General features: G+C 43.9%; 1 protein-coding gene and 1 pseudogene across 1 annotated transcript in view; both read left to right on the top strand.

Moving 5' to 3' along the window:
- Positions 1–27,230, top strand: part of ARHGAP31 (Rho GTPase activating protein 31) — a 101,651-nt gene that overhangs the window by 56,214 nt on the left and 18,207 nt on the right. Inside the window, exons 2-8 of the mRNA XM_059687770.1 lie at positions 2,512–2,614; positions 5,767–5,911; positions 15,070–15,152; positions 15,894–16,001; positions 16,690–16,832; positions 24,994–25,192; positions 26,808–26,932. Coding sequence (XP_059543753.1) covers positions 2,512–2,614; positions 5,767–5,911; positions 15,070–15,152; positions 15,894–16,001; positions 16,690–16,832; positions 24,994–25,192; positions 26,808–26,932 — 906 coding nt within the window. The remainder of the gene's footprint in view (positions 1–2,511; positions 2,615–5,766; positions 5,912–15,069; positions 15,153–15,893; positions 16,002–16,689; positions 16,833–24,993; positions 25,193–26,807; positions 26,933–27,230) is intronic.
- LOC132231972 (U2 spliceosomal RNA) lies at positions 9,906–10,027 on the top strand (annotated as a pseudogene).

Raw genomic sequence — 27,230 nt, 5'->3', positions numbered from 1 at the left:
GAAGGGCATGTACCTGGGTTACAGGTTGATCCCTGGCCCTGGATCAGGCCAGTGGGGGAGGCAACCAACTCGATGTGTCTCTCTCATATTGATGTTTCTCTTCCTTCCTCTCACTCTCCCTCCCACTCTCTCTCTAAAAAAAAAAAAAAAATGGAAAAAGTATCTTCCAGTGAGGATTCAAAAGAAAACAAAAAAAGCCAAAAACTTTTTTAAGCATCGGAACTTTGTATGTTTGCTTGCTTGCTTATTTCTTTATTGGCATGAGGGCAGGAGACAAAAATCTAACTAGGGACCCTGCTTTATAGAACAGATATTCCGGGTGAAGCCAGGCAGAGGCTGTGCACCCCTGCCTACTCCCACAGCCCCTCCCCCACCGCACCCGCTCCCACCGTGTGTTCACCCCCAGGGAGTGACTCCACCTCCGTGGTCTCTGGCCTCAATATTTGCAATTCCAAGTCCGCTCCTTGCCTTCTTCCCCTGGCAAGAAGGGAAGAAACTTCTCCCCAGTTCCTGTCCTGGAGGGCAGGGCAAAATGTGTCATGAGTTCTAGAAGGGAACGGTTCTGCAGTGCCTGGGCTTTGAGAGATGAGCTGAATACTTGAAGTATGACGAATTTTACTGAGCACCTCCAATTATAGTTAGTCGCTGAAGGAAATGGGGGAGTTGTTTAAGAAGTATCGTGATAGCCCTGGCCAGTTTGGCTCAGTGGATGGAGCGTCGGCCTGTGGACTCAGGGGTCCCAGGTTCAATTCTGGTTGGGGGCATGTGCCTTGTTTGCGGGCGCATCCCCAGTGGGGAGTGTGCAGGAGGCAGCTGATCGATGTTTCCTCTCATCGATGTTTCTAGCTCTCTGTCCCTTTCCCTTCCTCTCTGTAAAAAAAAAAAAAAAGTATCATGATAGTGAGTCCAGGAAGAAGGTTGAGTTGGAACATCTGGTGTCTACCCGTGTACAGGTCCAGTCCAGCTTGTGCATTAAGCATAATGGTTGGCGTTTGTCTAAGCTGAGGCATGAATGGGTTGGGTATGTTTTAGGGGAGTGAGCACAGGGCTATCCCAAGCAATAGTTCATGGGGTTCCCACACTGCCTCTGTGCCTGAAAACGTTAGTGCCTGAGGCTTGGGTAGTTCCATGCCCAGCCACCATCCACAGCACTCCCAGGGAGGGACCGCAGGTGGCTCTGCCCAAGGACCAGAGTGGCCAGGGACTTGCCATTCTCTCCATGCCATCCAGAAGGCTAATGGCAGCCATTCTGGGTCACGGAGCTGGCTGGGCCAAACGGGGGCAGCCCCAGGGAGAGAACAGCATAACTCTTCTACACAAGCACTGGATGTCTGGAGTGGCAGGAATTCAGGACATGTTGGTCTCCTGCAATCAGTGACTAGATTGAATGCAGAATGGACCACATTTGGTGGTTGTGGTGGTGGTGGTGGTGGGGGTCGGGGCGGGGGGGGAGGGACGGGGTGTGGTTCTCACCTTAAAAAAAAAACACTTGAACCTTAAATCACCTTTAACATTCTGGCAGACATTCTTCCAGTCTTTATTTCCTTTGCATTTTTTATTTTTTTTACATAGTTGAATTCACAGTGTGGACTTGATTTTGTGTCTTGTTTTTCCTTTACCTACCTGTATCATAAGCATTTTTTTCATGTCCTAATTACTTTCCATAAGCAGCAAGTAATCTTGAGTGAAGTAAGTAAAGCTACCTGCACCTTGGTTTCTTTATGTGTAGAATAAGCGATGTTTTTTTACCGCCCAACAGTCACCAGGAAGGCTTTTTAAAACACAGATTGCGCCCTAGCCAGTTTGGCTCAGTGAATAGAGCCTCAGCCCTTGAACTGAAAGGTCCTGGGTTCGATTCTGGTCAAGGGCATGTACTTCGGTTGCAGGCTCGATCTCCAGCCCTGGTCGGGGCATGTGTGGGAGGCGACCAATCAATGTCTCTCTCACATCAATGTTCTCTCTCTCTCTCTCTCTCTTCCCCCCTCCCTTCCACTCTCTCTAAGAATTAATGGAAAAATATCCTCAGGTGAGAATTAACAAAACAAACAAACAACAACAACAAAAAACACAGTTTTCTGGGCCCCCCCTCCAGAATTTCTGATTCGGTGGGTCTGGGGTGGGGCCTGGTCATTTGTATTCCCGGGAAGTTCCCAGGAGATGCTGATGCTGCTGGTCAGGAAACCACCTTGGAGAATCCATGAAATGAGGAGACTGAGCTGTGGGAATTCCAAGGTTTCAAAATTTAAGTGTTTGCCTAGTTTTCAATTTAAAAAAAAATCCAACTCTTAAAATACATGACTTTCCTGAACTTTCAAAAAAAAAAAACAACCCATTTTTTAAAAAATGTAAAGGAACATCATCTACCATTTACAAGTAATTGTTTCCACTTGTAGCTCACATGCGTTCCATACCTATTTCTCTTAGAAGTTACCTGGATTTTTCAAAGGATATCTTTGAAGAACAGTCAGACTTATATCTAATATTTTATTCTTTTTCTTTGCCTTTACATAGTTCCATATGTATTGAAGAGCTGTGCAGAATTTATAGAGACTCATGGCATTGTGGATGGAATTTATCGGCTTTCAGGAGTCACCTCAAACATACAACGGCTACGGTAAGCTGGAAGAATAGCTCCCAACAGAATTCTCTCATAATTCTTTCTCTGTCCATATCTCTGTCCGAAGGTGTTGGGATATTAAAAACCTGAAGGGACTTAGGGAAGGGTGGAGGGGCAGAAGATCAAGTGCTGCTGTTTTCAGATGCCTGTTCCTAATCTAATCAGGAAGTGCTCTAGTCTGATGTCATTCTTTCCAACAAAAGCTCCTGAGGGCTTTAAATCTGTTTCTTTGTTTTATACTAGATTTGCCCTCCTTGGGTGGATTCGACTGAACGCAAGTGATTTTAATTACGAGTTAGGGAAATATGATTTATAATAATTCACTTGCTTACCCAAAGCTCAGTTAGATCCCATTATATAGTGTTCAGAACTTGGAGATGGATGTGAGTTTTTCTGTTGGCACACACCCAACCTTTGATATTTCATCTGCTTGGGAATTCAGAAGTCTGCATGAAGGTGCATTTCTCTAACTGAGGCTGGTATTTTAAAAATTACTGATGTATAAATGATTTTTAATTCTATATATGTATCCCAAACAATTCTAAAATTTATTCTTGAATTTTTGGGAAGCAATTTCTATCACATTGAAGTCAGAGTACAGTAACCTTCACACTAGACACAGATATGTGTGCATATATTTTATATGTGTTGTGTATTAAATAAAGGGAATATACACACTATATAGAGAGAATCCAGGGCGGGGTGAAAGTTATTCATATGGAAAATAATGCAATAATCTATATATATAAAAGCCTAAGCAACTGATCGTTCGACCGGTAGCTATGATGCGCACTGACCACCAGGGGGCAGATGCTCAGACTGGTAGGTTAGCTTGCTGCTGGGGTCCAACAGATTGGGGCTGAGTGAGACGGGCTGGACATGCTCTGGATGAATCCATGCACCGGGCCAATTTTGGCCTGATCCCCGCAGGCCAGGCCAAGGGACCCCACTGGTGCACTATCAGGGCAGGGAGGGGCTGCAGGAGGGCTCCAGGGTGTGTCCAGCTCATCTCGCCCAGTCCCTATTGGAGCCAATCGGGGCCAGCTGCCTGGGGAGGGACCCCACCAGTGCACAAATCCGGCTTCTCCACCTCCCCCTGCTCCTGAGGGGCAATCGGGGCAGCAGCCAGTGCTGGCACCCACTGATGGCGTGGAGTGATTGGGGCCAGCGCCAGCAGCAGGTGCAAGTGGGGCCAGCACCGTCAGTGGCTGCGAGCAGTGGCTGCTTCCCTGATTGCCCCTCAGGAGCAGGGGGAGGTAGAGAAGCCTTCAGAGTGATGGGGACCGGCGCCAGGCGTTGGCAGCAAATGCAAGTGGCAGCTCCGGTGCCGGCTGCGGGTGCAGGTGTTGGGTGGGACCGCAGCACATGGGAGCAAAGAATATTCAGTAACCACCAGAGGCTCGCCCCAATGACAGTGACCAGCGCCCCACCTTGGTTAGGTGCTCCTGCTCACCTGCTTCACCATCCCGCTGCGGCCGACGCCCACCACGACCATGTTCCATGCTCTTCTACTTGCTGCTGACGCCCACCATGTTCCATGTGCGCCCCCTGGTGGTCTGTGCACATCATAGCAACTGGTTGTTCTGCTGTTCTGCCATTCGATGGTTCTGCCTTTCGGTCTATTTGCATATTAGCCTTTTATTATATAGGATATAGGTATTTATTATATGTTTTTAGTTACAAATGTAGACTTTTAAAACAATATAAACATTCTTGTTCCAAGATTAATATATAAAATTTAATAGATTGTACAGGTAATTCATTTTTTTGTCTTCTTCTTACTATTTGGTTTTCTGCCCCTCCTTCTCAAATCTCAATTATAATAAAATTATACTAAAGGAATAAAACATCCTTTTTACTCCTAGAGAAGTGATGGCTGTTAAAAAAACAAACAACTGGTTTATTGCAACCATAGAGTTTAACGGATCTATGTTGGTACATAATTTCACTAGTTAACTAGTGTGACATTTTTTAGTTTCAACAACAACAAATACTTTTGAATGGTTTACTCTTTGCTCTAAAATATACTACACAGTAGTTGATATCATGGAGGATACTTGGGTGATGGCCAATTCTTTTTCACTTAAGGACTGACCTTAGCCTCCACAAGGGAAATTTTTGGCTGACTAAATGAATAAGCTTTAGATTGTTCTTGTCTGCCCTCTTAGAAAAACACATGCCTATGAATTTATGAGGCCATTGGTTTTCCTTTCAAGGTCTTACTCAGTTTCTTTTGGGTTCATCAGGAATTTCCCTATCCCTGTTGACTGGAGAAGCAGAATACAGGAGGATGGGCAAGCTGTTTTGAAATGCTGGCCCTGGGAGTGATTGAAATAATTGACCATGGGATTTTGTCTGAAATTTTTACCCTTGGGAGACCCGTTGACCGTTCACTGCTTGGTTGACCAAGGGAATGCTCTCAGGAAGCCTAACTTCTCTTCTGTAGTAAAGTTCAAACTTGTCACTGTTTAAAACCGATTTTTAATTGTACGTATACATTAGTTAGGGCAGAATATTTCCTATATTCTGCCCTAACTAATGTAACCTCATTAGGAAATGTTTTTTAATTAGATATGAGGCCTAGAATCTGGGGAGGTTGTTTAAGAAGATATTTATAAGCTCTTCTATCCTGTGGGGACCACTACCAGGCAGCCTAGAAGGTTCCATCCAGCATCAAAGAGATCACTGATTAAAGTTCTCAAACCTTGGGTTTGAGTCTCCCGATAAAAGAAGTTTGTTGACATGAATATGTGAGTGATAACAATCTCACTCACCCTAGTTTTGGACTCTCCTCCAAGAAAGAGGACTTCATTTAGAACAATATTTTGGAAAAGCTGAAATCTCAACAGGCTTTTTTTGGCAAATTGTTTTCATATTTCCCCGAAACTGAGACTGTGAGCATAATGCCATGAGAAATCCATTTGTAAGTGGGCATTTTGTCTTTCTAATTACAGTTGCTTTGGAGGAAAGATCCAGATCTGAAGTGGAAGTCTTCTCGTAGCTCTCTTGTGCCTGAAATAGAATGTCTTTTTGTATCAGGGTCAAAAATATAGTCAGATCAGCATTTTAGGGTCTTTTTACCCCTAAGCAGCTGCTGACATGGAACACATGTTCCCGGGATTGTTATGTCTCTGTCTGTGTTGTTTCAGGCAAGAGTTTGGCTCAGATCAGTGTCCAGATCTGACCAGGGAAGTGTACCTCCAGGACATCCACTGTGTGGGCTCACTCTGTAAGCTCTACTTTAGGGAGCTGCCCAACCCCCTCCTGACGTATGAGCTCTATGAGAAATTCACGGTAAGTGTTTGGATTTCCATTATGGTTACTGGGTGGGATGCATGAACGGGCCAAGGAGGATTTCAACACTAAAATAACAATACTAATACTCACCAGATGGATGACATCTTAGCGTGGTGATGGACATAGCATGGTACAGTGAGGGAAGTAGGGTAGTGAGACTGTTTGCTACATTTTTTTCTTTCTTACATTTTCAGAATCATGGGGGGGGGCAGGCTAGAGGGGGTTAATGGGGGGAAAGGGAACATATGTAATACTTTCAGCACTAAAGAATTATTTTTAAAAATCAATAAGTATGTCCTCTGGTGAGGATTATTTTTTTAAAAAAATTTCAGAATCATGTTTGTTTGTTTTAAGAGCTGGGTTAAATGATCTCCAGGTTTATTTAACCAAGTGTGTCTCATTGCTTAGGGCGGAAGCTAAGAACCAGAGAAGTGAAATGATTGGCCCAAGGTCACACAGCAGGACACGACCCTAAAACTAGATGCTATACGCACTGCTGGTTCATTTTTATCAGGCTATTCCTCCTGTGTTTCTTTGGAGGGCTGAGGAAAGAGGTAGGCGAATAGAAAAGGGAGAGAGAACAAACAGAGGTCAAGAGAGAGGTCAGAAAGCTGGGAAGAGAAAAGAATCTGAGAAGAGCAGCCAAGAGGAGTGCTGGACAGACAGGTGTGTTGAGTTGGTGAAGGATGGATGGGTAAGAGCAGAACACCTAACTAGCAGCTATGTGGTCACCAAATAGGGCACCCGTAGTAAAAGTAGAAAGAAGAATGAATGCTTAAAGGATGCCTATAGAGATAGCATTAAAAAGGGGCTTGAATATTTGCTGCAGGGGTGGAGGTGGAGAGTTGGGTTTAACCAAGGTGGAGCCAGCAAAAGAGGGGTGAGGGAGATGAGAGTGTATGCAAGGGAGTGATTGAAATAATTGACCATAGAATTTTGTCTGAATAAGAACGGAAATGAGAGCATAAAGCAGGTGTATAACAGTGAAAAAGTAGATCAACGAATTATCCATCCCAGTGAGGTCAAAAGACTGTTGGAGTCGGGTGTTCATAGGGGATGTTTGAAATAAAGGTTATGTAAGAGTTGTGATTATTGAAAGGAATCTCTCTTGTGGCTCTAGATGAATTTATTTTGAGCACATAAAAGGTTCTTCCATTTGAAATGATATAAAAATAAGTAAATACTTTTTAAAAATTGGGTTTGGGACATTTATATATAAGAATCTATAATGATAGAGGGAAACACTAATAATGGTAATTGGAAAAACTCGATATACAATTGTATATTAAGATGGTTAAAAAGAAAGATGTTCAAAAGATTAACAACCATTTATTTCAATCATGGGGTTATAGTTTTTCCTACTTCTTTAAAAATCATATCCACTAAAAATAGATTATATAAATATATATATATTTTGTTAATCCTCACCCAAGGATATTTTTTCCATTAAGTTTTAGAGAAAGTAAAAAAGTGGGGGGAGGAGAGGAGAGCCTCTGGAAGAAGCACAGCACTGTTGACACCAAAAATTTTCATTTTGCTAAATTATTTGCCAGTTTGAATCAACGAAAAATATATCTTATTGTCGTTGTAATTAGTATGTAAGACTTTATTGTTTTCTACATAGTTTTAATCCTCTTATCAGCATAATAGTATCATCCTTGAATATGATAGAATATTATCATGTTAAAGAACTAAATGAATCTAACTTATTTTAACTAAATTTCATTCTATGATAGTTGAGGGTAGATAAGAATTCTGGTCTAGAAATTTCAGAAATAAAGTTTCTTCTTAGCTCTTGTTTGTCAGCTCAGAACAAAACCCATAATTATCTCTCCCTGCGTCTGTTCCCTGACATTGCTGATCATTCTGTTCTCCCACAGCAACAGTAAGATACCAAAGTAATATTACTGTCAACAAATTTTAAGGAAATCTAATGTTATATTTAAACAGTTTATTGACTCTAAAAAATAATATAAGAATCTTTTGCCCTAGCTGGTTTGCAGTGGTTCTCAACCTTCTGGCCCTTTAAATACAGTTCTTCGTGTTGTGACCCAACCATAAAATTATTTTCGTTGCTACTTCATAACTGTAATGTTGGTACTGTTATGAATCGTAATGTAAATATCTGATATGCAGGATGGTCTTAGGCGACCCCTGTGAAAGGGTCGTTCGATCGCCAAAGGGGTCGCGACCCACAGGTTGAGAACCGCTGGCTTAGTGGCTAAACTAGAGTGTCAGCCTGTGGACTGAAAAATCCTGGGTTCAATTCCAGCCAAGGGCACATGCCCAAGTTGCAGGTTCAATCCCCAGTAGAGGGCGTGCAGGAGGCAGCCGATCAATGACTCTCATCACTGACATTTCTATCTCTCCCTTCCTCTCCCTTCCTCTCTGAAATTAATAAAAATATGTCTAAAAATAATAATGAGAAGAAGAATCTTTTGCTGTGACAACTGACTTCTACATAGGTAGAACCTACTGAAGTTAGTTATGCTGAAGAATTTATCATGTAATAGAGTGCTTTGATCACAGTAATGAATTACAATATAAGCAAACCTTCTTCAGAGATATGGAAATAGCTCTATGACATTGTCACACATTCTAATAATGATACTAGAGGCCCGGTGCAGGAAATTTGTGCACTTGGGGGAGGAGGGGTGTCCCTCAGCCTGGCCTGCACCCTCTCACAGTCTCGGAGCCCTCAGGGAATGTCTGACTGATGGCTTAGGCCTGCATCAGTCGGACATCCTTAGTACTGCTGCAGAGGCAAGAGAGGCTCCTGCCACCGCCGCAGTGCTCGCCAGCCATGAGCCCTGCTTCTGGATGAGCAGCGGTACCCCTGAGGGAGCACACTGACCACCAGGGGGCAGCTCCTGCGTTGAGCGTCTGCCCCCTGGTGGTCAGTGCACATCATAGCAACTGGTCATTCCACTGTTCAGTCGATTTGCATATTAGCCTTTTATTATATAGGATATTTAAACCCACTTGCACAGCTAAAGTAGAATGATATCTCAATGGGATAACAGAATTAGAAAAAATATTAATGGAAAAATAAGAATGATAATAGCTTTCATTTATTGAGTGCTTACTGTATGATAAACTTGTTACAAATATTATTTCATTTAATCCTCACAAATAACTCCATGAAGTAGATTTTATTGTCTCTTTTATGATTAGTTTACGAGAACCTCTTGCCTGGGGTTGCATAGTTAGTAAATAGAAAGATTTAACATTCTGTCTCAGAACTACCACATTATTTCAAAATAGAATTAAAAGCTCTTAAATATGCTCAGGTATTAAGTAACTTAATCTATATAATAAAAGCCTAGGCAGCCATTACGGCGGAATGACCAGAATGACCAGTCACTACGATGTGCACTGACCACCAGGGGCAGATGCCCAGCGCAGGAGCTGCTCCCTGATGGTCAGTGAGCTCCCACAGGGGGAGTGGCCACTCAGCCAGAAGCTGGGCTCAAGGCTGGCGAGCACAGCAGTGGTGGCAGGAGCCTCTCCCACCTCCGTGGCAGTGCTAAGGAGCAGCAAGCCAAGCGGTAAGGAGCCTGCCACTAAGAAGCAGCAAGCTGAGTGGTAAGGAGCGAGGGATCCCAGATTGTGAGAGGGATGTCCGAGTGTTGGCTTATAATGATACCAGACAGGCAGACATCCCCCAAGGGGTCCCGGACTGCGAGAGAGCACAGGCTGGGCTGAGGAACACCACCATCACCACCACCACCACCACCACCACCACCACCCCCACAGTGCACGAATTTCTTGCACCAGGCCTCTAGTATAAGATAAAGCATGCTAAACTAATCAAGGAACAATACAATAGTGTTAGAAAAATTAGACAACTATGGTGAGCTGGTTTTTTTATAGTTTCCTATTGGAAGTATAAACTGTCTGGGCATCCAGAAAATAATTTTAAATTACTGTCAAGAAGTCCTAAAATGCTCATATTTTTAATAAAATATCTCTATTTCTAGGACTGCATTCTATCACTTCTCGGCCTTTTGGCTAAGATCAAGTGTAGGACTGCATTCTAAGATAATAATCAGATGTGCAAAATAATGACTTACGGGTATTTTATTGCAATATTATGTAAAATATCAAAATATTGGGAGTATCTATGTGTCTAACAATGAGATGGATTAAATAAATGACAATAAATCTATTGTTTTCAATTCTGTATATCTGTGAAAAGTCACATTTATGAAGCAGATTTGATGTCCACAATACAAAGTTAAATGGAAAAAAGTAGTATATGCAACTAAATAGGCAATGATGCCAGTGTTCATATTTGGTGCTGGGAAGCGTGGGCAGATTGCTTCTTTTATGCTTCCCACATAAACGAGTTAATAGTTTTTATATCTGGGTGGCAGGATAGAAGGTGATTTTTTTCCCCTTCATAGTTCATATTTTAATTTTGAGTACAGGTGTTAGTTTCATGTCGCTACTGTAACACATTACCGCAAACAGAAATATGGCTTCAATAACAGAAATTTCGTCTCACACATTTTGAGGGTCCAGAGTCTGAGATCTGTTTCATTAGGCTGAGATCCAGATGTCAGCAGGGCTGTGCTTCTTCCAGAGGCTCTAGGGGAAAACCCATTTCCTGTCTTTTCCAGCTTCTGGTGGCTGCTGGTATCCCTTGGCTTGTGGCCGCATCACTTCCATCTCTGCCTCCATGATCACATTGCCTTTTCCTCTTCTGTCTGTGTCAAATCTTCCTCTTCCTTTCTCTTTTAAAGATACCTGTGACTACGTTTAGTTAAATTCAGCAATGCTAGTGTTCCCCACATGGAGGGATGGTCCTCAGGTAGTACTGTCCTGGAAGTGTGGCCCAAAGGTGGCTGCTCGGCATTTTCTTTCTTTTTTCCTCTTTTTTTTTAAAAAAAAAAAATATTATTTATTGATTTGAGAGAGAGAGAGAGAGAGAGAGAGAGAAACATCGTTGTTCCACCTATTTATGTATTCATTGGTTGATTCTTTTTTTTTTTTTAAGAGAGAGAGGAAAGGAAAGGATAGAGAGAAACATTGACGAGAGAGAAAGTCATCAATTGACTGCCTTCTGCCTGGCCCCCACAGGGTATCAAGCCTGCAACCCAGGCATGTTCTCTGACTGGGAATTGAGCCGGCGACCTCTTGGTTCCTGGGTCGACACTCAACTGCTGAGCCACACCATCCAGGCCATTGGTTGATTCTTGTATCTGTCCTGACCAGGGATCAAACCCGCAACCTTGGCGTATTGGGATGACATTCTAACCAAGTGAGCTACCTGGCCAGGTCCTGGTTGGCATTTTCAAAGCAAAGCAAAACATGGACTCGTTCACTTACTTACTTCATTCACCAAATGTACTGTGTGCACTATGAATGACAGGCACAGTTCTGGGTGCTGGGATTTCAGCAAGACAGATAAGATCCTTACCCTTGTGAAACTTACATTTTAATGAAGGAGATAGATGATAAACAAGCATATTTCTGTAAGTGTTGCCGGTTCAAGATCCATGTACCCAATGTTGCAAAAGACCAATATTCAAAATGTCAGTTGAGCTTGTTTGAGGGGATATGTTGAAGCCAGCGTGGCTATTGTGGAGTAGGTGGGAGGGAAATGACGGGAGACAGGGAATTTGCAGATGGGTCAGCTCATGTAGGCATGCTCGCTTCCACGGTGTGACAGAGATGGATAGGCAGAACCATCTGGAAGGACACACAGTTGCCTCTGGAGATGGAAGTCTGCAGCTGGAAGACTAACTTTCTTCTGTGTATTCCTTTGAAAGCTTTGCATTTTCAAAATATGTGTGTGAGTTCCTTTTTTACCTAATTGCCTAAAATAATTTAAAATAAAAATTCTAATTTTTGAAGAAGTAACATAAAATAAAAGGCCAAGGCTGAGTTGCAGCTGGGGTGCAGAGAAGGAAGGGCCACAGTGTGTCCACGCTGCTGACAGGGCGCCTGGGGGGCAAATAAGTTTGCAGCAACTGGACTGTTCCGGGAGAGAAACCGGGATCTAGAGAGTTTCTGAATAGGATTGGGGTGTGATGGGGAGAGGCCATGACTAATGAATAAACACTGATCCCAAATGGGGCCTACAGGCTTCAGAGAGTGAGCCCGCCCTGCCTCTTAGAGAACAAAGATGACTAACCGCTTCCTAAAATATTAAAGGAACTTTCCATGTGGTCTGTTAAATTCATCTACACCTTTATTCTCCAGATACATTTTTAGAAAGGGTGTGTGTGTGTGTGTGTGTGTGTGTGTGTGTGTGTGTGTGCAAGCTTTGCCAAGCTCATCCCAGCTTTGCAGGGACAGGAAGAGAGGCCTCCCACGCCTCCCCCTTTGCAGGATAGAAGGTGGGAGGGTCCACACAGCTCCCTGGAGCTTCTCCCTCTTTGCTCCCTTAATGAGGCTTTCCCTTGGCAGCCAGAGTCCTGCCCACAAGTTTGTCTTCTAAATGACCACTCCCGGGAGGGGAGCAGAGGCGTCTGGGTGCTTCTTCCTCGCCCCGCTCTGGTCCTCACCCCCTACATCCTGCATGTCTCAAAAAGTGAGGACCGAGGCAGAGATCATGTTTTGGGGGCTCTATTCTCAGGCTTGCAAACTCCCAGAAGCTTGGGACACCTGTGACTGGGACCCTCCCAACCCCACCTTTCTCCCCACTTCCAGTTAGGAAAAAAAAGATCAAGTTTTCCCATGTAGAGACCTTTGATTGCCTTTAAAAACAGTAAGCTGCTGTATATGTATTTTACGTCAATTAAATAAAAAAGGCAAAAAACAAAACAAACAAACAATAACCTTACTAGGTAAAGCCCTGGCATGGAGGGCAATGGCTTGTAGTCAGTCATTCAACAAGTCTGAAGGGAAGGCCCATGTGCCAGGCATGGGACTCATCACTTCCCGGCACTTACAGAGCTTACGTCTAGCAAGGGAGACAGACGATACACAGTAAACCTAACAAATGAGCCCCTTGTATAGAACATGTAAAGGTGTGAGTGCTGTGGGGGAAAATGGAGACAAGTGAGGGCCGTTGGGAGGGCCGGCTGGGGCGGTGTCCTGGAGTTCTCCTTGGTTAGAACAGAACAGACCCAGCAAATGTGGCCTCGCTGGGGCCTGGCAAACAGAAGGTGCTCCATGTAGTTAATTTCCTTCCACTTTTCTGTGCCTGAAAATTCTCATACCTGCAAGTTTGAACTTCACCCTTTATACACAGCAAGCAAATGACAGCCACAGGCTGAATAGAGGTGAACAATATAAGAAAACTACACCACAGTTAGGATCTTATTTTGGTGGTATTGCAGGGGGAAGCACTTACCAGCCTAAAGAATATATATTATGGCCCTGGCTGGTTTGGCTCAGTGGATAGAGCGTTGGCCTGCAGACCGAAGGGTCCCAGGTTCGATTCCAGTCAAGGGCACATGCCTCTGTTGCAGGCTTCTCCCCAGCCCGGGCCCTGGTTAGGGCCCGTGCAGGAGGCAACCAGTCAATGTGTTTCTCTCACATTCATAGTTCTCTCTGTCTTTCCCTCTCTCTCCCACTCTCTCTCTGAAAATCAATGGAAAAATATCCTCAAAAAAAAAGGAAAAACAAAGAAAAATATCCTCAAGTGAGGATTAAACAAAAAAAAAAAAAAAAAAAAAAACTACTCGATTTAATAAGTGAATTCAGCAAAGTTAAAAAAAAGAATATATATCATATTCTTTTCATTATACAGGGGTGGGCAACAGTAGGTTTACAGTTGTGAGTATACAAAACACAGAGTTTAATCTTGTGTTATTATTTATTCTTGTGTTACATACTTTTCCATACAAACAACTGTAAACCTACTTTTGTCTACCCTGTTTATAAATATAAAGCAAGTTTCCAGCACTGGGAGGCAATACAAGGCTGTAAGTCCCATATGCCTCACGATGGACTTAGGCTGAAAAGGATTGACGTAAGCTCAGGAACTCCTTTTAAATATATTTTTATTGATTTCAGAGAGGAAGGGAGAGGGGAGAGAGATAGAAACATCAATAATGGGGACCGAGCCCGCAACCCGGGCATGTGCCCTTGACTGGAATTGAACCTGGGACTCTTCAATCCTCAGGCTGACGCTCTGTCCACTGAGCCAAACCAGCTAGGGCAGGAGCTCCCTTTAAAGTGTACCTTGGTCTGGGTGGGGTTACATGCATGTATGCATATGAGAGAACTCATGGAGCTGTAGCTTCAGACTTGTACATTTTTATAGAGGTGCATTATACCTCAGAATTAAAAGAAAGATGTGGTTGCTGTTGTCCTTGAACTTAGGTACTGCCCCCGTGCTGGCAGTTCCTCAGAACTCAGCCTTGTACTGAGAGAGGGCCCTTCAGCCTGGGCACAGGCAGGGCAATGGCGTGTAGTCAGTCATTCAACAAGTCTGGGGGGAAGGCTTATGTGCCAGGCTGCAGGCTGCAGGGATGCAGGGGGATCTGCCCAGGGACACCTGCGTCGTGAGGAGCCCGGGACGAGCCTGCGATCACACTGCCTTCACTGACATCCCTGCCTTAAGGGCCCTGGGCTGGAGGTGGTGGGGGGAGGGGTACCGCATACCCACACAGGAAACAACAAAGCAAGTCCTGGCAAGGCCACTGGGTCTCAGGGGCAAAGCTCTTATCTGGCTGAGAAGGCACATCTTCCCTGCTTCCCAGCATCGACAACAGGCAGCTGCTGAGTAGTAGCAAGGTCATGGGACAGTCTCAGGCTGGATGGGAAGTGGCTGTTTGCACCCAAGGGGACAGCTGGCTGAGTAAACATGGAGCCACCCGTCATCTCCGTCTCACCCTGTGTCCCTCCGTCTCCCAGAGATTCTTTGTCTCTTTATCTCTCCCAGAGACTCTGCGACTCTTCCTGCCACACAAGACACAGTCAAGGCCCTACCCCTTCTTTAGCAGATTCCTAAACACCCGTCTGAGGGGGCACGGGGACCCGAAGGATCCACAGGTCTCCGTGGGTGCAATGTTAGACACTTCACATCATGAACCCTAGGAGATTTCAGTTGTTTGTTTTTACTAGAAAAGCGTTCCCTTGGAAGGATGAGCTCTAGGCATGGCCGGAAGCTGCAGCACCGGAAGCCTAAATAAAACCGGCGGGCGTGGGGCGTGGCCACCCTCTGGGCACTCACTGGTGCTTCGTGTTCTTCTCTGCAGGAGGCAGTGTCCCGTCGCCCAGAAGAAGGCCAGTTGGCCCGAATCCAAAATGTTGTCCAGCAGCTTCCCCCGTCCCATTATAGGTAAGAATCCCTGATGAAGGAAAGCCACAGCCCGTCAGTGTGGTGTAATACCGCAGGCGCATAAAAAGGGGACAGATTCGGTGGACAGTGGCTTGCCTGGGGCTTTTCAAGTCGGGGAACAGGCCACTTTTCTCAGAGTGAGTTGGTGTCTGGCTGGGAACACTGATGGGAAGGGGCGGCCATGTCCCAGTTACTTACAGAATACCCCTCCGAGTCCCACCCCGGTTCGGATCACAGGAGGATAGCCTCCCAGTGATATCCTAGTTTCTTACCCAGATTCATAGAGGAACCAAATCCAGGGAAACCGAGGTGGTTTTAAAACAGGCTCTGGCATTTGGCTGCCCAATCTCTATCTGAGCATCAGCACCATCCCTGACATCACCCCATCCTTTCATTTCATTCTCACCAGTTAGCCCCTAATCTAACCGTCTTCCCCAGTGTTCCCTAAGCCTGCCCACCTGTTACACGAGACCAGATTTTGATGGGGCATAAGGAAGAACTTTCTGGCAATAATAGGTGTTTTTCTTCCAAGACCACTCCCCTTCCCCACCCTGGGCCAACATGCCGAGGGCCGAGAAAATTACTTCCACTAATCTTGATATTTTCCTGCTATTCCTTCAAAAGTCACGAGAGAGAAATATTTATTTAGTCTCTCAAATCCAAACTTGGAATTACCTCCAGGCTTCACCCAGGCCCTAGAGTTTCTTACTTTGTAAAAATAAATAAAATGAACCATTACAGGACCTTGGAATACCTGATTCGACACCTGGCCCACATCGCCTCCTTCAGCAGCAAGACCAACATGCACGCCAGGAACCTGGCCCTGGTGTGGGCGCCAAACCTCCTCAGGTAACCACCGCACCCTCCTTCTTCCCACCCCAGTGGGCTCAAAGCAGCCCACTGGTGAAAATAAAGACTGGATTCTTCGAAATTGAAGCCCCTTGAAGACACACCAGTAGCTAAGTGGTATTTTGTAGCACCGGTGGATTAAATGTGATTTTAAAAGCCCAGGTTCTTTGCCTGCTAACCTGGAAACTCTGGGTTCCAGAGGCATTTTTTTGGCTGCTACCAGAATGTGACTAAAGTTATGGGTCTGTATGTTATAATTTCTTAAAAGGACCTGTCTTGTCTCTGTGGCTCATTGGCTTTTGTTGGTTGTGGTGGGGTCACAGCTGGCTACCACCTGAACCAACTGCTTGATATGACTTCATAAATGTTGAGCTGCCCCACAGAACAATTGGGTGGGGGTGGAAGGAGATCTGATTTTTTTTTTAAAGCAATTCTTGTATATTTGCTAAAATAGTGTTATAGTCTTGCATTGTCTATAATTCCTGGTAATTGTTTTAAATGTGTTCAATGTGTTGGGCTTCACAGCCTTTGGACAGTCCCTTTAATTGGTCTTAATAGTTAAAATATTATACAGATTAACAAAGTGTATACATTGAAGAGATGGGGCTTGTACAAAAGGCCCACTGGCTCCCCCCTTACTACTCTAGGGCTGACTCACTGAGCTGAATGTGTTTCTTCCTCGATTTAGGTCCAAAGAAATCGAAGCCACTGGTTGCAATGGAGATGCAGCCTTCCTCGCTGTCCGGGTCCAGCAGGTGGTGATTGAGTTCATATTGAATCATGTGGATCAAATCTTTAACAATGGTGCACCTGGGTCTCTGGAGAACGAAGGTAACGGCTCCTCCTGGCATACACCCCTCCAGCCCATCCTCCTTCCTTGCCTGAGTCACAGAGCCCAAGAATAAGTTAGGGTGGCCTCGGTCTTAGCTCTGAGTGTTGGCACTGTGTATGTGCTCATGTGTGTGTGTGTGTGTGTGTGTGTGTGTGTGTGTGTCAGTGTCTTGGGATCGTGCATGTATACAGCTGTATGTGTGCAGCAAAGATGTGGTGTGTTTGCAGGTGGCTGTAGCAGGTTTCTGATCAGCTGCATATTTGGACTATCCCATGAGTGTGGCATGGTGAACCATAATAATGTTCTATTGGTTTTAATAAGATCTCAAACTGTTTATTATCTAGAGGCACTGGCAGCTTTCCCCTCTTTAACTATTAGATTCATCTTTACTTTCAGTATGATATATTTCAGAAGACCCTTATGCCTTCATCTTGAAATCTTGAGTGAATGAGTTAAGAGGCAGCGTGTTCAGACTCACATGCATATTCAGAATGCATTTACTTCTCAAGCATTTCTTGAGTGCGTAGTTTGTTCTGCCTTCTGCCAGGTACTATGCATACAAAAATTAGTGTGTGTTGTAGGCATGTGTATGCAGAGACTAGTTAGCATACACTGTAGCCATATTAGTGAGAAAGATATAGCTATTTCAGGTTGGGTGTTATGGGATGCAAAATACTACATTTCAGTCCTATCACTCTTTTAATGGCACAGTGAACCCTGGGAATGAATTGGATAACGTTGTATGAACTCATGTGAGCCCAGTTTTTTAAAAAACAGAAATCCAGTTGACCAAGAAGCCTGGGAGAAGATGGCGGTGGAGTAGGTGAAAGTTATACTCACCGCCTCCCAGGCCCAAACTGGAATTGCAACTAAACTATAGAACAGTCAACCTGAGTAACTAGCTGAACAGAAGTCTTATAACCAAGGATTTACAGAAGAAGTCACATTGAGATTGGTAGGAAGGGCAGTGACACAAAAAGGGCTTTCCCCACACATATGTGCAGTGGCTGAGAATCCGGAGGGATACCTCACCTGCAAACATTCCTCCTGAGGAACAAGGGGGACCTTAACCCCGCACTGGGCTCCCAGCCCAGAGCAACAGAGCCGGGAAGAGGTGCCTACATAACATCTGACTGTAAAAGTCAGTGGGGATTCGGTCCACCTGGGAGAGGTGGAAGTCTGCTAGAGACCTAGGTACCCAGCTCACAAAATCTTATTTGCAGCTATTCACTCAGGGCTCCAGCAGAGGGAGGACAGCTCAGAGTAGACTAGAGCCGTGGTCGGCAAATGCAGCTCACCAGCCACATGTGGCTCTTTGGCCCCTTGAGTGTGGCTCCTCCTAAGCCTTAGGAGTACCCTAATTAAGTTAATAACAATGTACCTACCTACATAGTTTAAAAAAATTGGCTTTCAAAAGAAATTTCAATCATTGTACTGTTGATATTTGGCTCTGTTGACTGATGACTTTGCCGACCACTAAACTAGAGTCTTTTGAGGACAGACTGGGTTGTATGGTTCTGGGCAGAAAGCTAAAGGGACAGCCACCAGTGTCCCTTGCTGAGTCCCTCTCCTGTACCACCCACAGACACCATCTTTCCTGAGTTGAGCACTCTCCTCTAAACTGCTGATTTCTCAACTGAAATATTTCAGGCCAGAGGGATTGGCATGAAATATTTAATGTGATGAAAAGCAAGGACCTACAACCAAGACTACTCTACCCAGCAATGCTATCATTTAAAATAGAAGGCAATGCCCTAGCTGGTTTGGCTCAGTGGATAGTGTCGGCTTGTGGACTGAAGGGTTCCGGGTTCCATTCCAGTCAAAGGCACATGCTCAGGTTGTGGGCTTGATCCCCAGTGTGGGGCGTGCAGGAGGCAGCCGATCAATGATTTTCTCTCATCATTGATGTTTCTATCTCTCTCTCCCTCTCCCTCCTCCAATAAAAAATATATATAAATAAAATAAAATAAAAGGCAAAATAAAGAGTTTCCCAGCCAAAGAAAAGCTAAAGGAGTTCATTACCACCAAACCAGTATTACAAGAAATGTAAAAGAGTTTTCTTAAGAAGAAGAAAGAAAAATAGGGGAAACATAGTTATAAAGAATAAAATGGCAATAAATGTATACCTAGCAATAATCACTTTAAATATAAATGGCTTAAATGTTCCAATCAAAAGACATAGGGTAGCTGAATGGATAAGAAAACAAGGCACATACATATGTTGTTTATGAGAGACCCACCTCAGAATTAAAGATACACACAGACTAAAAGTAAAGGGATGGAAAAAGATACTTCATGCAAATGAAAATGAAAAAAAAAAGCTGGGGTAGCAATACTTATATATGACAAAATAGACTTTAAAACAAAGGCTATAGTAAGAGACAAAGGACACTACATAATGAAAAAAGGACCAATCCAACAATAGTAATATAACCCTTGTAAATATTTATACACCCAACATAGGAGCACCTAAACATATAAAGCAAATACAGTCATAGTAAGGGATTTTAACAGCCCATTGACATCAGTGGATAGATCTTCCAGACAAAAAAATCAACAAGGAAACACCAGCCTTAAATGACACTCTAGACCACATCTGTTGCAGGTTCAACTCCACCCCTGTCAGGGTGCAAGAAGGCAAACAATCGATGTGTCTTTTACACATCAGTGTTTCTCTCTCTCTCTCTCTCTCTCTCTCTCTCTCTCTCTCTCTCTCTCTCTCTTCTCTCCCCCTCTTTTCTCTCTCTCTCCCTTACTGCCTCCCTTCCACTCTCTCTAAAAATCAATGAAAAAATATCCTCAGGAGAGGATTAACAACAACAATTTAAAAAATGGTGGTACATATTTACAATGGAATGTTACTTAGTCATAAAGAATGAAATTTTACCATTTGCAACAGCATAGATAGACCCACAAGGTATTATGCTCAGTGAAATAAATCAGTCAGAGAAAGACAAATACCATATGATTTCACTGATATGTGGAACCTAAAGAATAAAATAAGCGAACAAACAAAATTGAAACAGACCCATAGACAGCAAACGGGTGGTTACCAGAGGGGTAGGATTTGAGGAACTGGGTGAAAAAGGTGAAGGGATTAAGAAGTACAAATTGGTAGTTACAAAATAGTCTCAGAGATGTAAATAAAACATAGGGAATATAGTCAACAGTATTGTGATAAGTATGTATGGTGCCTGTTGGGATACTGGAAATATCTAGGGAAATACTATGTAAAGTACATATATGTTTGTAGCTACTGGGATGTACACCTAAAACCAATACAAAATAAAATTAGGGGGGAAATCTCTCTCTCTCTTTTTTTTAAGAAACCTGATAACTACCAATTTTGTGAGAGTGGTTTTCCTACAATAGTGTCCATCAATACCATCCAGAGGCTTGTTGAAGCACAATTTACTGGGCCTCACCCCCCATTTTCTGATTCAGCATGTCTGGAGTGCTATTCAGAATTTGCATTTCTACCAGGTTTCTAGGTGATGCTGCTGCTAGTGGTCAGGGTCCGTGCTTGGAGAGCCAATGGTGTATGAGAACCATATGATAAATCATTTGTTAGCTGATCGAAGCGGTCCTTTCCAGTTTAGCTAGTATCTTTGGAAAAAACAAGTATAATCATGAGAATAATTTATTGCAATTATCATCAAATTTTGACTCCTGATATAATTGTTCCCACCTCACCCTGTCTTCTATGTGGTTTACAATCTCTCTTTTAAAATTTGTTTTTATTGAGATAAAATTCATATACCGTAAAATTCACCATTTTTCATTTTAGTGTAAAATTCAGTGGTTTTTTACTGTATGTACTTAGAGAATTATGTAACCATCACCACTATCTGATTCCAGAACATTTTCATCACTCTAAAAAAATCCCGTACTCATTAAGTAGTCATTCCATACTTTCTCCTCCTCCCAGATCCTAATTTACTTTCTATGGTTTACCTCTTCTGGACATTTCATATAAATGGAATTATATAAAACATGTCTTTTGTGGCTGACTTCTTTCACTTACATGTTCTCAAGCTTTATATCAGTATTTCATTGCTTTTTATGGTGGAGTAATATTCTATTGTATGAATATACCAGATTTTGTTTAGCCATTCATTAGTTTATGGACATTTGCATTGTTTCAACTTTTTTTTGTTTTTATGAGCAATGCTGCTATGAACATTCATGCACAAAATTTTGTGTGAATGTATGTTTTCAATTCTCTTGGTTATATATGGAGGAGCAGCTGACATTTCTTTTATCTTTATTTTAACTCCCCCATTATAGATGTATTATTTATTGTAAGCTATATAAATCCTTTGTGAAAGTCAATGAGAAGTAATATGCATTCATTCATTCATCCTTTTGAGTCAACCAATAATTTACTGTGGACTTATTCGATGCCAAGAACTATTGCCAGCACTCCATGTACATCATCTCATTGACTTATCACAACAACCATCATAAAGTTGTTATCAGCTTTATTTTATATGTGAAGGAACAGAGAAGCAGGAAAGCTTAGTAATTCTCCAAAGCCACCCGGGTAGTAACTGGTGGGACAGAACATTGAACCTACGATCTGCCAGCCATGCTCTTTTCTTAACTCTGTGCTGCCTCTGTGAGGAAAAATTAGGAAAATAGATGAATAAACCTCTGTATTTTATTTATTATTAATGCCTAAGGGCAATGTTCTTCCAAACAGCAAATCCATGACTGTTAGGGTTAAGGCTGTTCCTAATTCTAACCTGGAAACGCCTGTTCTTTTTGTGAACATTGTCTTAATCTTTTGTCCTGCATTCTGAAATCCAATTTACTCTTTTAAAAAAATGTATACTTTTATTGATTTCAGAGAGGAAGGGAGAGGGAGGAGATAGAAGCATCAATGATGAGAGAGAATCATTGATCAGCTACCTTTGCACGCCCCCATTGGGGATCGAGCCCACAACCCGGGCATGTGCCCTGACCGGGAATCTAACCATGACCCCTGGTGCCGTAGGTTGGTGCTCATCCACTGAGCCACACCAGCCGGGTCCAATTTACTCTTGACTCTTAAATTCTTGATTGCCTTCAATACTTATTATTCAATGAATTTAATTTAAATGTTTTTATGATGAGTTTGCATTGAGTTTGGTAAGGTAACATACTAATGTTTACGTAAAATGGAAAAGGTCATATCCTCTGGAATTTTAGATTTGGAAATAGGGTTCTATTTCAAACTGGGAAGATAGAAGTCATAGAATCCAGTACCTTTAATTGATAAATGACAGCAGTGAGGCCAGAAGGATTGTGCTATATCCAAGATGCATCAAAACATGTGTTTGTATCGGGCACCTCTAGATGGTGAGGACAGTGTCATTACACAAACAGCAAAGTCGCTGCCCTGCACAGAGCGAAGGTCTGGTTAGGAAGACGGGTAATAAGTAAGTTTACAAATAAATACATTGTCACTTCAAAGACCATAAATACCATGAAGATCAGACAGCAGGGTGATGGAATGGTCAGTGACTCAGGGATGCTATTTGGGTACAAAGTGGTCATGGTCTCTAAGTAAATGATCTTTGAACTGAAACCTGAATGACTAAAGGAAGCAGTCATGTGAGGATCTGGGGACACATGTTCCAAACACAGAGAATGGGGAGGGTAAAAGCTCCCAGGTGGCAATGGGCGCATTGTGTTGCAGAACACCGGCCAGTGACAATGTGGTCTCCAAAGTGGAGTGCTCCACCCTATGGGACACCAGAGACCAAAGTACGGGTGTTAGAAGAAACTGTTGCAATTTCTTTTTTCACTTATTTTTATTGTATACTTTGTAATTTCTATGATTTTATATGCTTTCTATTACATATAATACTAATACAGTGGTAAATACGTATAATTTACAAATACATGCACTATATATAATGGGAGTATACATTCAAAAAATGTACTGTGTATCTGTGTCGACCACTCGGTGGGCAAGGAGAAGAGAGGAACAGATGGAGGTCCTTGTAGGTCATGCTAAGAGTTTGGTTTGTTCTCAGTGCCATGGGAAGGCCTGGAGGGTTTTGAGCAGGGATTGCAGGATCTGAGCGTTCTAGCTGCTGTGTGAAGGAGAGACGGAAAGGCAGCAAGGCTGGAAGCAGGGAGGCAGTTAAGGAGCTATGGCAGAAATTGGGTGGGAGAACATGGTGAGCGGGACAAGCATGTTAGTGGGAATGGAGGACAGTGGCTGGATTCAGGATATGTTTCGGAGGGTGAGTTATAGGACTTGATTATAGGCTGGAGGTGGGAGAAGGGCTTGCATCAAAGAAAGGAATGAAAAAATAACTACTACAGGTTTTGGTTTATGCAACTGGGAGATCCACGGTGCCATTTACCAATTTGAAGAAGATGGGAGGGGGTACTGGTCTAGAGGTGAAGAGCCGAGAGCACAAGCTCTGTTCTGAAATGTAGAGTTGGAGATGTCTGTTAAGCCTCCAGGCAGCGCTGATGAGTTGACCTTAGGATCCTGGAGCCTAGATGTAGGGGGAGAGGTAGGTGCTGAACCCAGGTCTCCTGGCCCTGCTCTGTATGTTCTCCCACGGGTCCAGTTGCTCCCAGAGTGATTCAATCTTTTAAGTAAATAAATAAATAATTAAGTAACAAACTAATAATCTAGAATCTACAAACAAATATTGTGAGTAAATTAAATGTAAATAGTTTAACCTACTTTGGATTAAGTAGGAAAACTAAGTTAAATTCAAAACCGTTAATGACAACTCTTACGGATCACAGACTTACTTAATTGACTGAATGATGGCCATGCTCTCCTTCCCGGAACCTCCCACAGTCACATTGTCTCCGTTTTCTACAGGCCCCTTCAGTGGTTTTATTTCCTTTCACTCAGAGAGGGTCATACTCTACAAAGAGAGAGAGTACTATCAAGGAGCTTTCTAAACATAAATCGAGTCCTATACAAAAAAAAAGAAAAGATTTCTTAGTCTTGATTTGTCCAAGTTATCTTTCTTTTTTTTTTTTCTTAATCCTCACCTGAAAATATGTTAGAAAGAGAGAGAAGAGAGAAACATTGATATGAGAGAGAAACATGGATTGGTTACCTCCCATACACACCCTAGCCAGGAATCAGACCCTCAGCCTTTTGGTATACAGGACGACGCTTCAACCACCTGAGCCACTAGGCCAGGGTGGCCAAGTTATCTTTGAATCTCTTCACAGCTCCCAAGGTCACAGAAAACTTTGGTTGCCAAAAGAGTAAATAGAGGCAAACTTAGATGTCTTCTTTTTCACTTAGATCAGGGTTTCTCAGCCTCGGCACTATTGACACTTAGTGCTGGTTGGTTCTTGTTATGGGACACGGTCCTGTGCCTCGTAGGATGTTTAGCAGCACCTCCGTCTCCACCCACTAGTGCCAGTAACAATCCCACACGTGCTTGTGACAACCCAAAATATCTCCAGACGTTGCCAAATATCCCTGGCTGGAGGGAGGGCTGCAAAATTGCTCCAAGTTGAGAACAACTGACTGGGAGAAAAGAGATAACCCTGGACTGCACTGATCTGTCATCACTTCTATTTCTAAAAATAAAAACTACAGAAGGAAGGGATTAGCTTGCAAATACCAGATGACTGGGTAGTGAGTAAACAGCCTCTTATCTTTTAGAGAATAGTATAGGCTGTTAAATGTCTTTTCACTACAGAGATATAAACCTAGGTGATGTAGGGAAAACGTAGGCTCCAACCTTAAATTGCCTGGGAGCACCTGTTTTCCAGCTGTGGAGAGAAGGGGCAATCTCCTGCCTTCCCTTAGCTGAGTGAGCTACCTCCCACCTGGCCAGAGTACTGGGCCGTTTCCAGGGTTAAAGACTCAATGCTGTACTCTGGTCCACAGTAAGTGCTCAGTACATGTTTGTCATATGAATGAATGAATGAATGAATGAATGAATGAATCCTCTTTGAAGAATACAGTTAGTGCAGTTCACCTCCTGAAGGCCCTGTGTGCCCTCTGACTAGTCTGGCCAGGTGGTCTGTGTGTTTCTGTATGCAGACTCTGCCCCAGACCCCACCTGGCCTAAGAGGAGTCACCTGCCGGGAGGTCAGGAAGGGAGGAGCTCTGGGTGGAACCTGGGTGGACCGGTGCACAGGCCTCCTCCCAGGAGTCCATGCGCTCTTCTCTTCTCTGTACAGAAAGCTGGCCCATCGTGAAGAGCCTGACCTTGCCAGCCCTCTCCCTGCCCATGAAGCTGGTGAGCCTGGAGGAAGCTCAGGCCCGGAGCCTGGCTACTAACCATCCTGCCCGGAAGGAAAGGAGGGAGAATAGCCTGCCCGAGATCGTGCCTCCCATGGGCACCCTCTTCCACACTGTCCTGGAGCTACCAGACAACAAGTAAGTGGCATTCTTTGCAATTCTGGGAGACGGTTGGGAGGAGGGTTTCAGAGGAGGAAGGAACATGGTCTTGGGGCCATGATGGCCGCATGGGCTGGGGGTGCAGTCTGGGTTGGGGTATAAGGAAACGTTCCAGAAGAGAAAGGAGCTGTCTCCACAACACTCTCTGGGGTCACTGCCCCAGAGTCATCATGACCCTGCTCTCCCACCAGAGATTCTCAGCACCAGGATGGAGGTGGGGCCCATAGGCATCAGAGTCATGGATAAATCCCTCACTCCTTAGACAAAGCAGGCTTGACACTTTCAAAAGGAACTTTACTAACTAACAAACAAACTCGACTCCCTGCCCCCACCCTTCACCTCCACAGAACATTGCAAAAGGCATAGAGATGAGTGGAGGACAAGTTGACAAATAGTACCACTCTAGACTGGGAGGTCTGGGCATGCGGCACTGGGAGATGCCATCTCTGGCTTCCACTCCTCCTCTCATACTTTCCAGAGTCCTTCTTCTCCTCCAAACATCATTTAAAATCATAGGATATTTTCTTTCCTTGTTTCTCCCTCTCACTTCCTCTGTTGCAACCCTGGTCTGCACTATCAAGTGCATGTTCTCTGTGCACTTCAACCACACCTGAGCGGCACCATACCCCAGTTTAACCCACCCTGTCAAATCCACCCCAAGGCCAAGTGCTTGGAAAAACCCCGACCAGATCCAAAGAAACCACCCACACTGCAGGTCTCTCTGTGATTGATGGTAAGACATGCTGGGCTGGAGATCCGGGTGCCCTGTGAGAACCCTGTGGAGCCGTGAGTTGCAGGGTTCCATCCTGGAGCTGGATGAAGTCTGAGTGCTGGGCTGAGTCAGAACTGGGCAAGGTGTCTGTGGTGACCCCTGGTGGTGACCCCTGGTGGCACCAGGCTCCTGGGATGGAGTCCAGCACTGTCATTTTCCGCCTCCTACAGAAGCGGCCTGGTGCCAGGCATCAGGGAAATGAGAGACACACTAACTACCCTGGGCATTGCTCTGCAGTGACCACTGACCCCACCCAGCAGCCTGCCACTCTCCCAGGCCAGACTCTTTTGCACATTGCTTTCTCATACACCCCCTCTGTGGTCCATGGAAGTCTTCACGAGCTCTTTTCTCACCTGTGGAGGTGACAGCGATGTGGTCCACAGTGCAGGGAGCATACCAGGACTGAGCTCCATGGTCTTTAGTGTTGACTCCTGTAAAACATAGGGACCTCTGAAAACCCAGGACTAAAGTGCTTACCAGAATTCCTCCCAGAATTCCCAGAACTGTGTGGTTGCTTGTGGCCTCTGAGTCTCCCGTCAATCCTTGCCTCTGTGTGCCCCACCGCGGCCTTTAATGGCATGCCTCTGCCCATTTCTCTGGGGAATGTGGTCCTTTGTGCTGACTCATGAAAGCCTCGCTTGGTCATCTAGGGCATCCCCGGACAGGGTGAGAGTCAGGCTCAACTTGGGTTTTAGAGGGGAATTTCCTGAAATGTCCAGGCCATTCATAACTAGAATGTGTTTGGGTTATTTCTTCTCAAGTTAAAAGCTGCCTTGAAATGACTAGTTATGAAACTAACCCCATATGGCTTGGCTCTTGTAGAAGAAAGCTCTCCAGTAAATCAAAGAAGTGGAAATCAATATTTAATCTGGGACGTTCTGGATCAGACTCCAAGTCCAAGCTGAGTAGAAATGGGAGCGTGTTTGTGAGAGGACAGCGGCTCTCAGGTAAGAATCAGTGGCAGTTGTGCTGATGAGATAGTTCCCCCCTAATTCTGCTCTGTAAATCTTTGGTTTGATCACATTAAACTTACTAGCCCTGAAAGAGAAACTTATACATTAACTAGAGAGTCCTTCTGGTTTTTTGGGTTTTTTTTAGATAATTTTAGATTTACAAAAAAAGTTGCAAAAGTAGTACTCAGAGGACCCATACGCTCGTTACGTAGCTTTCTCCAATTTTTAAAAAATATGTATTTTTATTGATTTTAGAGAGAAAGGGAAAGGGAAAGAGAAATAGAAACATCAA

The sequence above is a fragment of the Myotis daubentonii genome, chromosome 3 (assembly GCF_963259705.1).
Source record: "Myotis daubentonii chromosome 3, mMyoDau2.1, whole genome shotgun sequence".
Lineage (NCBI taxonomy): Eukaryota > Metazoa > Chordata > Mammalia > Chiroptera > Vespertilionidae > Myotis > Myotis daubentonii.
This window is presented reverse-complemented; position numbering and strand designations above follow the sequence as displayed.